Source organism: Cyprinodon tularosa, unplaced genomic scaffold (genome assembly GCF_016077235.1).
Source record: "Cyprinodon tularosa strain WSP-4 unplaced genomic scaffold, ASM1607723v1 ctg449, whole genome shotgun sequence".
NCBI lineage: Eukaryota > Metazoa > Chordata > Actinopteri > Cyprinodontiformes > Cyprinodontidae > Cyprinodon > Cyprinodon tularosa.
This window is the reverse complement of record NW_024039173.1, coordinates 400,135-418,026: the sequence shown is the minus strand read 5'-3', so window position 1 is coordinate 418,026 and position 17,892 is coordinate 400,135. Positions and strand designations below refer to the sequence as shown.

Below are 17,892 nucleotides of genomic sequence, written 5' to 3'. Positions count from 1 at the left end.
GTTCAACTACAAATTTCTTCCAAAGTTCATTTTAAATTTGGACGCCCAATCTGTTTTTTAGACGAAGTATAAAAAGACTTATTTACAGCGCATACTTTGCTGTCTGCTATCACATTATCATCAAGCATTAAAAGTCTTGCAAAAATATTCCTTAATGCGCAGGTAAAGGTCTGCTGTTGCAGGCGACATAGTTGCTTTTCGGGATGATGCATTTTCTTAAGTAGTTTTTTCTAAACTTTTCAGTCCAAATCCTTAAAAAAGAATCTCAAAAATGAGAAGCAACCAAAAAAGTCAGATTTTAGGAAAATTAACCGTTTATTTTTAGATGGTTTCTGTGTTTTTTTTTTTTTTTGTTTTTTTTTTATACCTTAAACCCACCTGTTGTCCTCAATTACTGTAAATCCAGATTAGTTGGTCCCAGAGATAAAGCTAACGGCTAACTAGAGGTATGACTTTCTTTATTTAAAGCCTATTTGAAATTTTAAATCCCCACCTGTGTCTGTTACTTTAGAAGCTGATATTTTAATATCTCTAGACTTGGTTTTAATGTCTGTTCAGTGTTCACGTCGGTGGTTTTATAATAGTATAGAAGGAACAACACTGCCTCTAATATTTGGGTTTCCAACCATGTTTTCTTCTGGAAAGTCTCCAAATACAGAAAAATGTTCATGGTTTTTGTGTCAGTGATGGGAATTCCTATTCCTGCCCCATGTTTCCTTTTTCTCTGGGCTGAAATGAGAACAATGAGCAGGTGTTCATGCATTGGTTTGACAGGAAGATGTTTTTTTTGTTTCTATTAATGTTTCCTGATCTTCCGCTTCCTGCTTTTTGGAAGGTCGTCCATCCATTCTGTGAAATATAATAGATAAACCGATAAGCATTTCCTGTTCTGTCCAGTGTCTCAATTTCCATTTCCTATTATTGATTTTCCTTTGTTTTCCCTATGTTTTATGTTTCTACCTTATATTACTCCCTCTTATTACATCAATGGATTGTTTAACCGTTTTTATTTATCTTTTTTTTGTTTTTTCTCAGCTAAGTATGGAAAAAGTGCAAGCCATGGCAGAGCAGGTGGAGATCAAGGCCAAGGTGGTGCAGACTGAAGTGAAGGCTCTCGTCCTGAGGCACAAGAAAGCGCTGGAAGAGAGAGAGTGTGAGCTTCTGTGGAAGGTGAGCCGATGTCAAAAAAAAAAAAAAAGACATTACCCGTGCATTTAGATCAGAGAGTAAAGCCTAAACCAGTTTAATCCTGCTTTAACTTGTATTATTTTACTTTTTATGGACAAAGCAGTCATGCTTGATATGGAAAAGAGAAACCTTCAGCTTCAGGACGGTAAAAACTACCAATAAGTATACCACCTATAAGATACTCCTTAGGAAACCACTGATTTTTTTATTATTGTTTTTCTAGGACTGCAAGTAAGATGATAATTTTCATTCTGACTGTAGAAAAATAATCTCTTTCTCACAATATATCTGGTCTCCTTGTGTTTTAATGTCCAACTGTTGGGCCATCCGAGTGTTCGTCCCTACGTGCAGCTTTACGCTAATCCATTTGTCTGCCTTCCTACAGACTGTGTTTTTTTTGGTTTAATAATAACTGTATAAATATTAGTTTCCCTTCTAGAGTAAACCTTTTTCTGTCATCTTTTAAAAGGGCGCAGAAACGTTAAGTCTTAAAGTGTGAAGCTGTCTCATATAAAATTTCCTGAATCATTAAAAGCTGTGATGATCCTCCCTTTAAATATGAAGTTGTATAAATCACCTGATGCTAAAGGTGTCTTTATCCGATCATCTCCTTTATATCACCTCCTGAGTGAGGGTTGCTGCAACTCCTCTCTGTCCTCATTCATCAGGACATCCAACCTGAAATCTGTAGGATTTGTAGTTTTCTCTCCTGAATATCTTTCCTAATGGGGGGAGGAGCATGTGCATTGGTGGCCAAGACAGGAAACGATCTCGTTAAATGTATAAATATCTTCCTGTGTGGGGGTGGTTAAGTGAATCAGCTTTGTGTGAAATTTCATTGTTAAGGATGACCATATGGGTCGTTTCAGGAGGGGCTGGAGCTAATCAAATGTGATCATGATGGAGACGGAGAGGGGGAGGTCTGTTCTGTTGAGGGCTTCTTCCACACTGCAGGAGGGATCCTATTGAAACAGTTCACAGCCTTTTGCCTCATCTCAGGAATAAGCCATATGTTCTCTGTTTTGCTCCTTGGAATGGCTTTCTGGCCCCTTAAAGTTATAAACATCCAGTTTGGATCAAATCAAATTGCAGGGGATGAGTCCAGTTCAGATTTTTTCAGGGTTTTTTTTTTATTGTATACATGCAAACGCATACAAATCGCTGTTTGTTTTTTCTCTCCTTTCTTTTAGTAGAAAGCAGTAGGTAGTTTAATTTAATATTTCAATGGTTGTTAAAGAACAACGCATGACTCTTTCAGCTGAGCAGCAAGCAGGACGTCAGCAGATCTACTGAACATCAGAGATGTTCTTAGTGGGTTGAATGGTGCTACTGTTTACATTTGATTTGCCTGAAGGGCAAACACAATTCAGTTAAATTCAGTTATTTGTTGTGTTTTTATGAGGAGGGGGGTGATCTAGAAATAAGCTCTTGCTTTCAATTAAAATATTTTAATCTAAAAGAGAAAAAGCACCAGTTAAAAAAACAAATCCCAGATCTGTTTCCCAGAACTAAACTGACCATGCTAACAGCTACCAGTCCTTAAAACCAACAGTGTTCTGTGTGAGAGCTGCTGCTGCTGATGAAGGCCTGGTCCACATGGAACTTAAGTAGGTCCTACAAACATCTTGGTCTTTTTGTTCTGTTTGGGTTTGTTCCAGCAACTCCTCGGTCTGATGGTTTTTTCCAACACAGAGCTTTTGTCGTCTCCAACAAACTTCTTTGTCGAATGGGGGTTTCTGTCCTCACAACAAACATTTTGACCAGCAGTCGGTCCTGCTAGACGACGCAGCAGTGAACCAGACGTTTTAAACCTAAGTGGGGCAGTTTGAGGCCATCACTGCTACGGCTCATTGCAGGAACCCAGATCTGCACAACCAACTACAAACTGGCATAGTTCGTGAATGTGGGTCAATTTAGGATTGTCTATTGTCTGAAAACACTCGCCCCCACACACCGAATTTTAGCTTTGCTTCAGAGGCTGTAGCATTTATTGTGGATTGTGTGTGTTAAAGATAGGCGGAAACACCATTTGTTAAAGATAGGCTCTGAATATGCACCCTGATGCTCTTTCTCTCTGGTTATTTTTCCTGAAAAGAGATCACTCGGGACAAACTCTTTAAATAACATTTCAGTTAAAAAGGCATTTTATACCTTTATATCTCCAGTCTGCCACATCATCTTATTTTACATCGCACACGTTAGCAGATGATTAGACATCCATGGCTCCAGCCTTATAAAATTGGACAACACTCTTATTCCATTTCCAAATCTTTGCCACGTACAAAATGAAGATTATAACTGTATATCCAGACAGAGGAAATGTCCTAATTAGATTAAAACTTCAGTTCTGATGCGCAACAGGCAGCCAGGGTGTGATAAACTCACACACCTTTAATAATAATTATCCTAACTATTGAACTTTTGGTGTTTTCTCTCTCCTTGCTTGTTTTAAGCTACTCTTTTTCCTTTTCTACCCTTATAAAATCTGTTGCAGCATTACTGCACCCCTTAACATTGAGACATAGGAAGAATCCAGGTGTGTCTGTCTGTGTTATTGTGGTCAGGCACACCTGGATTAATCAGTTTATTCAGTAGAAAAGACAGGAAACAAAAGATCTACCTCAAGTTCAGGAAGTAGTAAAGTTGTGAATAGAGCCTATTACATTTTAAATGTGCAGTCATTTGTATAGGTTTTGTTTTTTTATATAACTTTTTACCCTATTTGTAGATTTCTAGCAATTGAGGTGACCAGCTGTCTGGGTTTGGCCTGTTTTGAAAAAAATAACTTGACAAACTTAACATGTTCACAAAATCCACTGCTCCCCAAGGGGATGGGTTACAATGCAGAGGTAAATTCCTCCAATGTATGATCAATAAAGTTAAATTATTATTAATTATTATGTTATTACAGATGAGTGTCGACACATTTCCAATGTAAAGTTTTGTGGATTGTTTAGTTGTCCTTTAGTCTGGAGTGGAATGTGTCCCTTTGTCTGTTAGTGACCACCTGCATGCATTCTGCATGGGTCACACCTTCACATCTTTTTTCCTACAAGCACAACATGGCTGATCGAAGACGTGTTAGCTTGTGTTATCGTAGCACTCGTAGCCTCTCCATATTACCAACCTGCTATTTATATGTTAAGGCCAAACCTGCCGCTGTCCTGCTGTGGTACGACGGAAACCCTTAAAGTCTAATGTACCCCTGACAGCAGTTTTTCCTCTGCATTTCACACAGTTGTTATTTTAACTCTGACCACTACTGCTCCTGCTGGATCTAACAGGAAACACAATCGTTTCCCAGCTCAGCCTCATAACCACATAACGGCCTGTTATTACAAAGATGCAACAGTTTTGACTTAAACAGGCCGTGTAAAGAGTCATTTTTCAGGGTAAGGGTGAACGTTTTAATAGATAATTTAGTGCAACTTTCCGGATTCTTTTCATTAAAGTTGTTTAAACTAAACTAGGCATGTCAGGTATTCTTTAATCTGGGGAAATCAAGTCTTCTGTGTTTTAGGGTTAACCAAGATACCCTTAGACTTAGGCAACTTTTATTGTCATGTTGTATAAACAGAGATTTTGAATTGAGAAAGCTTCCTGGAGGGGAAGCGAAACATCTTCAAACCTTGGAAACCAAGTCCAGTGGATTGTTTTTTTAACTTTTATGGAATGACTATGACCTGGATGACTGAGAATATTCATCAGCACAAATATAAACAGAGTGTATACAAAACTAAATTATGTTTTGTACAGCTTTCAGAACATTTCCATTTTATAAAGTGCAGCAGTGATCAAATGTAAACAAGAGACATGGTGCAAAAAAAATGCATTGATATAGAAGTTCAGAGCAAAAATATATATGGTGCAAATATGCAGTATTTTGGTTTGTTATCAGTGTGATGCAGAGTCTGACATGATTTAGTGTTTTCTCAACAGTTCAGCTGTCTGATGGCGGTGGGGAAAAAGCAGGTGGCTTTTATATAAACATCTGATCAATATCAATAGAACATTTGTCTGATTAAAATTTTCTGTAATTTCTCTGATCCAGAACCACTTTATTTTCTAAGGGATGTAGGCAGAGGACAGGAAGTAGCCTCTCAACCAAACTAAGCAAGACTGGTGGAAGGGCTGACCTATTTTAAAGGTTAAATAAGGTTATAGTTTTCCCCCAGTCTTTGTTTCAAATAGGTACAGAAAACGGTATCAAGCATGATTTTGCAGACTACGGAAGTTGTAAATTTGAAGTGGTGCTATAAAACATGGCAGAATATCAAGTGCTGCGTCTGGTTCTCTCTCCGTGTTTTGTTCCTGTGAAACGCACACCAGCTCAGTCTGCTCTTCAGCTGAGGAGCTACAGCTAGCGGAGTATCCATCACAAAGCCCAACTCCAGGCTTTGTCCTCACTATCTATAAAATGTAACTCTAGTCTCACAGATGCAAATTGACGTTTCAGATCTTTTGGCCTCTTTGGAGAGGGAGGGGACTGAAAGAAACAAAGACCTAGTCAGGCTATTGTGTGGGACTTTTTTTTTTTTTCACGAGTTGATGTGAAGAGAGGCTGGTCCGTGCGGCTCAGGTTCTACCGCCCTCCACCCTCTTTAAGCCTTTATTCCCTGACTTAACTGAAAACCGATCCGGCTCCCTAAAAACACAGAAATTAAGCTTTTTGCTTCCTTTAGCAATGAGATGAATAACACTTCATGTCAGGCTCATTTACCTTAAAAATTTACCTCTTTACTTAGAAAAAAATAAACCTTTTACACCCATCTTAATATCAGTCTGCAAAAAAAGTAGGTTTATATATTAAAAATGATCTGTTTCCATCATAAAACCAGATGGTTTTTAGTCTTATTGGCTGTTTTTTGTTGGCGGTATTTACATGTAACTGGTAAAAACTGAACGATGCAGAGGCCAATTTAACACATTCACCAGATAATTATTAAATCAAACATTTCACACATTTATATCCTAGCAATATTAAACCTATGAGATTTAGATATAGATAGAAAAGCTTAAAATACTTGATATTGATACACAGTTGCTTTTGTTTTTGTTTTTTTACAAAAAGATATTTTTTCCCTTCTCTTATTGTTGCATGATCTGCTTGATGCTGCCCCCCCAGAGGGCAAAGCTGCTGCTGTCAGTTTGGTTGTTCTACTCTGCATTTTGTATGCTCACCACACTTTGGCAAACTCCCAACGTAGACAAAGTAGTTTGTTTCTTTTTTAGATTTAGAAAAAGTTTGCAGGTTTGTTTACATTTTTAATCTTATTCTAATATAACATAATTAAAATATCCTTAATTTCCTTTTATATTAAACTGTGAATGAAGTTTCTAATTGTTGCCATAATAAGTTAAAATTGGAGCCACCTGGTTTGCAGGCCAAAGATTTAAGATGTTTTATTTTCCCAACCAGCAGCTTTTGCAGTATTGCAAAACATTTTATTCCATTAGTTTAGGGAGGACAAAACACATCAAACCTTTAAAAAAAAAACTAAATGTGAGTTTTAAGGTAATTGTTATGGTTCATAAATTTGTTATAATTGTCCATAAAAGTCTCAGATTTTACTTGCAAAGACTCGTAAAACCTACTTTGATTGTGAGCTACAATAGTTTGACATTCCAACTTTTATTGCTCCAAAATACCCTTTTTATTTTACTGATCATAACATCAAGACAAAGAATAATAAAAAAAAGGAAACCGTAATTATATTCCATTCTCTGATGTTGTCCCTCTCCCTAGGTGGAGAAGATCCGTCAGGTGAAGGCCAAGTCTCTGTACCTGCAGGTGGAGAAGCTCCACCAAAGTCTGACCAAACTGGACAGTACCATCGCCGCTGTGAGCCAGATACTGGATGAGGGCCACCACCTGGACGTGCTGTTGGCCAGGGAGCGGATGCTCACCCAGATCCATGAACTCAAGACTCTCAGGAGTCTGCTGCAGCCGCAAGAGGATGACCGCTTCATGTTCACTCCTCCAGACCAGGTTTGTCCCGACTCTGGATCGCAAAATCTAGTTGTAGTTGTTGTACACACAGCCCCATGTCCTGGATCTTCATTTATAAATTTGTTCAAGCAGGCTCTGTACATCGCCATCCAGTCCATGGGGCTGATCAGCAGCGGCGCCTTTGCCCCTGTAACCAAAGCCCACGGCGAAGGTTTGAAAAACGTACTGCGAGGGAAGCCAGCGTCCTTTACTGTTATCGGGTACGATCACGACGGAGAGCCGCGCTTGTCCGGCGGGGATCCTGTCTCAGCAATGGTGATGTCGACTGCGGACGGCTCTCTGTCGGCGATGGAAGTGACGGACCACCAGAACGGCTCCTACACGGTCAGTTACCTTCCCAAAATAGAGGGAGAGCACCTGGTGTCGGTGTTGGTGTGCAACCAGCACATCCAGGGCAGCCCCTTCAAGGTGACGGTGAAGTCAGGACGGAGCTACGGGTCCCTGGGATCCCAGGTGTCGTCCTTCGGATGCGAGGGGGAGGGCGACGGCCAGCTGTGCCGTCCCTGGGGCGTCAGCGTGGATAAGGAAGGATACGTGGTGGTGGCGGACCGCAGCAACAACCGCATACAGGTGAGGGCAGCCGGATTTCTCTCATCAGACACTAAACAACAATAAGAGCAACAATACGTGAAGCACATTTACTCTGCTGCTTTATCTCCACTATTGATATTAGGGTTACCTTGACATCTTTAAACCTAGTAAAGTTAAAACTGCCATACATCATGTTAAGATCAACATTGTCTGGTTTTTAGATGGAATCTGCAGCAGGCAGCTAGCTTAGCACCTCTGATGAATATTAGCACTATAAAGGTTAACTAGAGCTGTTTAAACACACTAATGTCCGATTGTTGAAAACCAAACAGTGAAACAGAGTTTTTCTCCATAGATATTCAAGCCGTGCGGTGCCTTCCACCATAAGTTCGGCTCTTTGGGCTCCAGGCCGGGTCAGTTCGATCGCCCGGCCGGGGTTGCCTGTGACAGTCAGAGACGGATCATCGTGGCCGACAAAGACAATCACCGTGTGCAGGTAGGAGGCCCATCTTATGACATCAGATATTTCCATCTTTTATTTATCTTTTTACTTGTCGTCTCGAGCTTCTCTGTCTAAATGGGATTTAATGGCGTAGATAAACACAATGCATTCACGTGAAGCGGAAGGAAGATGCCTTCAACTATACTGAAAAGTGTGGAAGGCACATGTTTCCAGCTCCATTCAGTGCATCCTTTGTAGACTCACTTTTTTTTATAGCACTCCAGCTGATAAACGTTGGAAGTATATCTCCATCAGCTTTGCACATTTAGAAACGGACCGTTTTTCATGGTTCCTCATAAACAGTCAGTCTAGATTCAAAATATCTGTAAACATCAGATCTGCAGCAACATGCTCTCAGCGGTCTGGACTTTGGCCCTTTTTTCAAACTGTGAGAGAAAAAATAAGTAAGCAAACATAAACCTTTTAAGTTTAGGACTTAAACAATTTAATTAACTTTTTTAGTTTGCAAAACCTTGAATTTTGTGTTTTTTCCTAGTTTGGATTTAGGATTTCTCTCAAATTTATCTGAAAGGTTTGGTCAAAATGTAACGAGCAAACTACAACTCAAAACACTTCTTGCTTAAGAATAATGCATTTTATTTCACCCTCATTGTCCGTCAGTGAGTGAATTTGTCATCTGAATTTTTTACATAACCCTTTTTTGGCCCCGTCCACACTAAGTCAAAACGAACACGAAACGCTGATATTTTCCAAAACGTTTGCCGTAAAGACGGAGACGTAAAATAAATGTGAGCGTCCACACGAATGCATGAAAACGCTGCAAAATGTATGCCAGGCCTGTAAATGGCGCTGTGGTGCCAAAGCAAAAATAAGCGACGAAATGTTGGGCATGCGCACTAATATTTATACATGGTTGCCCTGCGGGTCCATTTTCGTGGTTAAGTCAAATTCAGGTGCTGAACTATGTCGTCGATATTGCTCTGTTCTTCCTGGAGATATTCCAGAAGAAGAAGATTCTGTTGTAAGCCCGACAGCAGGGTGAGTAGCATTAGCAGCAACGGCGCCATTGTTGTTGTGATGTGTCGCGCATGCGTGTTTAGAGGCGACGCTATGACGCATGCGTGTAAATAAAATATGCGGTTAGAGCGTAAAGATGGAAACGCGTAAATGGCGTTTCGAAATCTTCCCACTCTGAAGGCTGAATAAAAAAATGATCGTTTACAGACCCCCGAAACGCCGGCTTCGTGTGGATGAGAGGCTGGTTTGGTGAAAAATTTGTGCGTTTAGGCCAGGGTTCGTCTTCGTGTGGACGGGGCCTTTGTTTCCTTCAAGATGTCATGCATAGTTGGAGCAAAGTTTTAAAATACTAGAAAAGAGGGAAGTGCAAATTGCACGTTTTGCATAACTAGTTCATGAAAGGAATTATGTGGTTGTCGTTGCTTAATCATGTCGGCTATTGTCAGCCATAATATCCAAAGAGAAAAGTTTGCATTCAGGAGGCCTGCAGAAAAAACGGCTGAGCTGATCAGTCAGGTGATGTAAATAAATATCTTTTTTTAGTGGGGTGAAAAGAAAACCTTTCATCAAGGTCTACTAATGCAATACTATAATAAATTTGCATAAAAAAGACTGATATAAGCCACAGTTCCCTACAGCTGATCTTTGCAGGCACAAGAGGCTAAAGCTCAGTTTTCTAACCACAAGACCGCCGTCTAACAGAAATAAATTAAAAACCTTAATGTCGTAAAGAAGCATAATTTTGTTTGGCAACAGCTCTTTAGCAGCTGCTTTTATAGTTAGGATTAAACTAGGGCTGCAACAACGAATCGATAAAATCGATAAAAATCGACTTTTAAAAGCGTTGGCAACGAATTTAATCATCGATTAGTTGTGTCGCGCGATTAATGCGTCATCCGCCGCCGCCGTCATCCGGGGGAAGAAAAAAAAATATGGCGGAGCGAGTCAGCGCCGCAGTTGCAGTGTTGCCAACTCAGCGACTTTTCAGACCCCTCCAGCGACTATTTTTCAAAAAAGCGACTAGCGACAAATCTGGCGACTTTTTACGGTGTCACTGGCGGCTTTTGCCTGCCGTGGGGCGCCTCCCCCATCCCAACGCCTTTCTCCCTCTCCCACAGGAATCCCTCTCAGCGCGGCAGTCAGAGCCGCAGGATTTTAGTGAGGAGTTTACCCTCAGCGTCCAGACTGCAAATGAAGCGCGCATGCGCCGGGATTGACGGCGCAAATTGATCACAATAATTAAAATAGCCTGCGCTTTGTAAAGTGAAAAAAGTGATAACATGCAACTTTTTTCAAAAGAAATTAACATGGCACGGAAGCACCACTGTTATGACGCAGCACCTGAAAAGAAAACACTTTGGAGCCTTCGATGGCAGTGAAGAGAGCTGATCAGCAGGATGAGTAACCATGTTTGTTTGGTTTTAAAGTGGGGAAACGTAACGTTAGTTTCTCAGGTAGCTCATCTGATGCTTTCCTTACCTTGTTAGTAGGTTACAGACAGTGATAAGGTTGGCTACTTATTTTACTTTTAATTTCATTTACATTTGTTTAAGCAGCGTTTATATTTTCTTTATAAATAAATTAACTTGCAAATTATGAGGGCAAGGCTTTTAAAGTTTAAATCTTCTGGCAAAGATAAAGAAAAGAAGATCCTGCAATTTATGGAAGTAAAGCAGAACAAAATCCAGCAAGATCAGTAATATGTCAATTAATTATCTGCCACATTCCCATGTAAATATCTGTCTTTGGAGGATGTGTTTTTTTACCACCCCTAGTTCTCTCATTTTTATTCCAAATACAATTTATAATTTGAATCACAGGGCTATTTTTATCTCTATGGTTCAGTATTTTCTCAAGCAGCAACTTTAACTGCTATACTTTCCTGTCTTAAAAGGCAGCCCTCTTCTAGTCAACCTATTGTTGAACCCCTTAGGGGCTTTAAAAAACAAAAATGTCTCTTTTTGCGCTTTATGAACCAAAGTAGCCTATATTTTGTGGATGTACAGCTACATTTCTCATGTAAGTTTGCGTAGTTTTTACACAAACATTTATTTTTCATATTGCACCAGTACAGTTAATGAGCAACCTGTACTTGTGTGCTTGTTTGTTCTGTCTAAAATGTTTATTTTGGAATAAAGAGGTTAATATAAAATTTTTTTTTTTGTCCGATTCATCGATTAATCGAAAAAATAATCGGCCGATTCATCGATTTTTAAAATAATCGTTAGTTGCAGCCCTAGATTAAACATTAAAAGAGCACTAGAGCCTCTTATTTTCCTATGTTTCACATCAAAGCACAAAGGTTAGCAGAACTTTAACCCATTAAAATGACCTACAGGTTAAAGGTAGAAGTAATGACATCACACTTAATAATGTCAAAGATTACAACATCCACTGGCTTTAGTCAGTCCCTACAAGAATTTTGGTTTTGGGTTTTTTTCAGCGCACAGATCTGCATTGGTGAGCTGGTCTATTGTAGCTCTAACTTTTCAGGTCATCGTTCTGTTGCAGATTTTCATCCATCTTTGTCCTGTATTATCTCATATGTCTTCTCATCAACCAGATTTGCTTTCTCTGCCTCCCCCTGAGATTAAACTTCATAAAGATGAATCCTATTTACCATTTAGGTGAAGGCAAATGGTTCTTCTTGGTTTTATTTAGGGGTATCAGAGTAAAGGCACTGAATCAAAATGCCACGTATGAGCTGCTTTGTATTGGTCCAATTTATCCCAATGAAGAAAATGAAAGTCTGAATTTATTGCTATGGATTTTCTTTGCCTGCCAGGTGTTTACGTTTGAGGGCCAGTTCCTGCTGAAGTTTGGAGAAAAAGGCACCAAGAACGGGCAGTTCAATTATCCCTGGGATGTGGCTGTCAACTCCGAGGGTAAAATCTTGGTGTCGGACACCAGGAACCACCGCGTGCAGCTCTTCGCCCCCGACGGCTCCTTCCTCAACAAGTACGGCTTCGAGGGGGCCCTGTGGAAACACTTTGATTCTCCCAGAGGAGTAGCCTTCAACCACGAAGACCACCTCGTCGTGACCGACTTTAACAACCACCGCCTCCTGGTCATCCGGCCGGACTGCCAGTCTGCGCGCTTCCTGGGCTCAGAGGGCACGGGGAACGGCCAGTTCCTGCGTCCCCAGGGCGTCGCCGTGGACCAAGAGAACCGCATCATCGTGGCCGACTCCCGCAACCACAGAATCCAAGTGTTCGAGCCCAACGGAAACTTCTTATGCAAATTCGGCACTCAGGGGAGCGGCTACGGACAGATGGACCGCCCATCCGGGGTGGCGGTGATGCCCGACGGAGTCATTGTGGTTGTAGACTTTGGAAATAACCGCATTCTCAAATTCTAAAAAGAAAGAAATCTATTTTTTTTTTTTGCATTCTCTCCCTCTGTTTGCTCTTTTTGCAGTAAATTTTCACAATGAAGGAAATAGAGAGGAGAGAATCAATCAACAGAAAGTCGGGAAGCGCAGAGAGGACTGAGGACATGCTTTAAAAAAAGTCTTTTTTTCATTTTCACTACTACTTACCAATAAACAGGTGTAGTTTATACGATGGGGACCTTTCCTAATGGACTGACAGCTGCTCTCCGTCCTCTCTGTTTGCCCTTCTTTAAGATCCGTCTCAGGGAATTCTTTCATTTGTTGGAATCTCATACCTTCTGCTCCATACCTACCTCATCTAGCTCTTTATGAATGTACTCATAGTCTCTGAGCAGAGGTTTTAGTCCGCAAAGTTTTACAAAGAAGAAACGTCTACCTCTATACTTTATTTAAGAGACATATAAGTAGATTCTTGGGTTGATATTTGCACAGGATTCATGGAATACTTTCTGTGCATTTTTAGTGAACATGAACCTCCTGAATGTTGTTGCTGAGACAATACTCAGACCGCTGTAAGAGACTGCATGCTTGGTTCGCATTAGAAGGCTAGTGGAAGAGACGAAAAGAAAAGGGTTTGATCTTGTCCTTTCCTGTTTTCAAATTAGTTAGGTGTTTTTTGTTGTTATGTTTTTGTTTTCTTTCTTCTCCCCACTTAGATCCGTAGATTGACCCCTTCCACCATTTAGCTCTGTGTTCGCCGAGCGAGACTGTGAGAAGAAACGCCAAACTGGACGAAATCAAAATGAGCTCAGGTCATCATAAAACTGGTCCAAGTGATCGGTTCTTTTCTTCAGGCTCTCCTATCTTTGCTGACTAATGCTGATTTAATGGATTTATTAATAAGTAGAAGTAGAAAATGTAGAAAATCAGCTCTAAAAAAAAAATCCCTTAAATGAGATAACTTTTGACCATTATCCCTAGACGTATATCATCGAACTGGGACAATGTTTCCACTAGTCAGATAGTAAGAAAAAAACAATTATGCAACTGAAGCGTCGTCTTCTCTGAGACGAGAAGATCCACAAAGATTTTGAGTTGAATCCTTAGAGATCTGGACGCGTTCCTTGGCGTCATCCTAGAAATGTAATTATAGAAATGAATGCTACTTTCTTAAATGAGGCATGCTGTTTGACAAAAGCCGATCGGGCCGTCCAGAGGACACTAACGACATCAGATTACAGGCCTAATATACCTAATATAATATAACAATCTCTTGGATTTAGATTGTGGTTTAAAGCCACCCCCCCGCCCCTTGGCTCCTAGGGCCAGAGATTTAGTCCTATCCAACGAGAGGGCATCTTCATAGAGCCCTACCCTATTTATTTCTCCTTCGATTAAATGAAATAAAAAGAACGCCTTCAGACTTGAGCGTTGGTAGACAGATTCCTCTAAAGATGGAGGTCTACAGACCAACTACTAGAATCAACCAAAGTTAGAATTTCTGCACAATGGCCAACTATGAATTTCCATTTAAAAGGGATCTGAGAATCCCCCTTAACACTTTTCTTTAATTATTCTTGTTAGAAAAGCCTAACGTTCTTACAACTCATGGAGTTTAGTTCATCGCACTGTCTGCATTAAACTCTGGAACGGAGTGCCTAGGTCCCAGGTTGTGGAGGACTTCCTCCCTAGAAAGTCTCTTTCTCGCAGAGGTGCTCATGTTAGAAAACGGAGAATACCCTCACCAAAGAGAAACCCTTGCATTTATTGCCGAAGCTTCTTCAGCAATGCCATAGTTTTTATCACTACTATACTCAGAGTATCATCTCAGATTAGCCTCCTTTCCTCCCACTTACCTTCATCTCCTCTTTGAGGTGCAACCAGTCGATCAAAAGCACTCAACAGTTTAAGGTTCCGCAAGCCTGGAATTAAGACCAAACTACAAAAAAACGTCTTAGACGACAATGGGCCACACAAGTTTGAGATTTTAGGTCCGTGTACCACCAAGAACTTTTACCTCAGTGTTTTCCTTTCTTGTATACCTCAACCTCTGAATACCTCAAGGTTTATTCCTCCCTCATGGTGACGGTGCGTTAAACCGTTTGAATACCTCAATATCTACTGAATACCTCAGTTTGACAATTCTTGAAGGATTTTCCTTGTCAGACAACTCGGCACAAGGACCAAAGATGGTTGTACTGTTTTGAGTCGAAACAGAATCTGTAGCTTTAGTGTCTGCTTAATCTACTGTAATCTGCCTGGTTTAAATTATTGCCTTTTTTTTCCTCTTTTTAATCAGCAGCAAAACAAATCGTTCCAATGCGAGTATTGTGCCAAATCGATCTGTGAGAGTTCTGTGCCAAAGCAGTATTGGCATTTGGACCACGATGTCGTAGACACAAGTATCACTGGACCATAATACGCAGGATTAACCCTCTTCCTCTGGTTTGGATGCACTTAGTAGGGCTGGGCCCCGTTTCTCTGTACCTCACGATGATCTGGAACACACAAGTGAAATATGTTGCTGTGCGCGAGGGGGGGATGAGGGGTTCGAGGAAAGCTGGTTTTCTCTAAATGCAACAGCTCAAAATGTCCGCCATTGAATGCACATACTCACCTCAGATTTCCGCACAAACCTACCAAACCTATGTGGACTTTAAGATGCTCGATGGTAGTTGGAATGAGTCCGTAATCTGATGGTCATTGCCTGGGATTACGCCTAAAGTCTGACATCAAGCTGGCTCGTTATTTAAAGGGAAATTTCCTTTTTAAAACCGACCGAGGTTAATGTGAACTTTATACTGTGGATTTCGTCTCTTTAGCGTTTATAACTACAAGGCATGGGCTGCTATTGTATCTAAAATCACCACAGCTGCGCTGCTAGCTTGTCGGAGTTCAGTGATTTTCTAAAGCATAATTTCCTGTTTCTGAGGAATGGACGCCGCCAGCAGTGCGCAGCAACAGGTGGGGGAAACATCGGCACTTTCTCTGGCATCTAGATTAATAGCGAAAGATGCGTGGCTAGGTTTGTCCTTCAAGCCCATGCCTTGTCATTGTGTTCTCCAACGTGTTGAAATTTGTATGTTACTCCCCGCGATGCTGACGCTAAAGCAGAACTTCCCTTTAAATCCTGCAGCCAGCTGGAGTCTGCAAAACCCTGCTGCTTTGAACGCAACGCCTGCTAACAACCGATAAGTTCGCTTTTTCTGCTTTTCAGTATTACTCTGACATGTTGACTCAATGTTGCTTCAGGTTTTTTTTTTTTCCTTGTACTTTTTTTTCTTATTAAGATTGCAGAATTCTATCTTTAAGATCCTTAGGTCTTCACTCTTAAAGAGGAAAAATGTATTTTATTTGTATTTCGTTTTGTTGCATGCTTTAAAAGTTCTTGTATTATATACTGATGTCTCCCAGATAGGTGTTGAAAGGCTGAGATAGGGTGGGTAGCTGATTGTTGGGATGTTTTTTTTTTTTGTTTGTTTTGGGTTTTTCCCCTCCCCCCCCAAAAAAAAATGTATACCCAAAGATGTGTATATGTGTGTTAGAAGTTTGTTGGTTGAAATTAATTTTGACCTTGGCGATTGTATTTCCTGTTGGTTGGAGGCTCTGCGGTCGATGTTTCACCCCTGAGAGGCTTCAGAGATTAGTCCTTTAGTTTCCCTCCCTGATAATTAGAAGAAGCATTTTTTTTAATCAAATCAACAAATCACACATCTTTAGGTGTCTGTTGAATGCTCCCCCTGCTGAAGCTGGAGTGCAATTACATTTACTTGGGTTTTTAACAGGAAGTCCTACAAATTCTGTGATTTCTCAGGCCTGTTCAAACATCTTCAGGGTAAGAAGAATCGTGAAGCTTCATCAGACGAGACGTGCGAGGTCACAGCTCTCCCTTTTTGCATTTAAATGATTGTATAATCTAAAAAAAAAAGAATGGGAAGTTTTAGGAAAGATTAGACAGGAAAAAAAATTAAAATAAACTCAGGTTGTTCCCAGCAGCCTTGTGCTGCAGGTCTCATTCAAATTAAGTGTCTCGTAGTGATGATGTAGTATCTCCCTCCCTCTTATGAATTCTCAGTACTAGTCTGATAATTTTTTGTTTTTCTGGGTTTTCTTTTTAAACATTATGAAAGAAATTATTTCTCAATCTGCTCAAAACTATTAGTTTGATCATCTTTTTTTTTGTCTTGTTACCTTTTAATTTTTCTCTCTTAAAAGTACAAATACTTCACACCACTCGACTCGTTGGCCCTTTTAGAATGTATTTTGTGAAGAAAAGGGGATAAACGGGTTCTTGTTGATGCTCACGCTCCGCTGCCATCCTCTGGAGAGAGTGTCAGGACGGGGGACGCTGGCGGGAGGGCCGTCTGGTGTTGCGAAACAAATAGCCGTGTTTGTTTCTAAACGAGCTTCAACATCAGACCCCCCCCCTGTTCATTCTACTCTCCCAGCTCCTGGTTGGGTGTGGGGTGAGCTCAGTGTTTGTGCGCCGCATCTGCGATTATCTAAGCAGAAATCCACTGAATGTATCCTCTCTCAGTCCAAGAGGCAGGGCGGGCCGGCGTGGCCAGCTGAATTTAGACGGCCGCTGCTGATTCTTGCTGATCCAAACCGCTCTGTGTGTGTCCATCAGTCTAAGCTTTGCTCTGCCACCTTCTTACCCCCCCCCCCCCACACACACACACACTGCAGGGTGGAAGTGCAAGAGTCAGGTCCTAGTCTAAGTAATGCACAGGAGATTATATTATAATGGCCACCTGCTGCCCTCTCTGTACTCTGTGGACTTTAAACATTTCCTATGCAGTTCTTTTGTTTGTTTTGTTTTTTTCTATTTTGTTTACGCCTAAATAAAGTTGTATTTCTTTGACCTAAAATCCGGCTTCTGTCTTTTTCTTGGAAGCAACTCGAGTTTTGTCTAAGATGATCATTTGGCCCCAGTGTCTGAGTGGACTAAACAAAAAACGCCGACCAAACCTGCTTGAGGCAGGGAAAAAAACACACCCTGTGTTTGCTCAAACTGGTTTAGACAGTCCCCAGTCTAGGTGGGGGATGGGAATTCCATCCTAATTTTGGGTAATAACACTGTTTGCTTTTGCCCTGACCTCCACACTAGTCAAAGGGCTTCATAAAGGTTAGTCAAGCATGCCCCCCCTTTTTTTTTTTTTTTTAAAGTTCATTGGCACCATAAGGGTTCAAATATAGATGCAGAAATATCAGACCTCGTCTGTTTAATGGAACTTGAACAAATATTTTTATCCTAACACTTTCATGTTTTACCTTTGATAACACGTCACAGTCTCTCGCACTTATGAAAAAGACAAAAATATTTCTTAAACATTTGCAGATGTAGAACAA

At 40.7% G+C, this 17,892-nt stretch overlaps 1 protein-coding gene across 2 annotated transcripts in view; it reads left to right on the top strand.

Annotated features, from left to right (window-relative positions):
- The window catches only part of trim71 (tripartite motif containing 71, E3 ubiquitin protein ligase), a 45,806-nt gene extending 29,338 nt beyond the window's left edge, over positions 1-16,468 (top strand). Inside the window, exons 3-7 of one of the 2 annotated variants that reach the window (XM_038300394.1) lie at positions 1,036-1,170; positions 6,935-7,177; positions 7,268-7,768; positions 8,085-8,225; positions 11,995-16,468. In XM_038300394.1, coding sequence (XP_038156322.1) covers positions 1,036-1,170; positions 6,935-7,177; positions 7,268-7,768; positions 8,085-8,225; positions 11,995-12,567 — 1,593 coding nt within the window. In that variant the 3' untranslated portion in view covers positions 12,568-16,468. The remainder of the gene's footprint in view (positions 1-1,035; positions 1,171-6,934; positions 7,178-7,267; positions 7,769-8,084; positions 8,226-11,994) is intronic. The other variant, XM_038300395.1, reaches the window with a different exon arrangement.
- Positions 16,469-17,892: the final 1,424 nt, after the last annotated feature.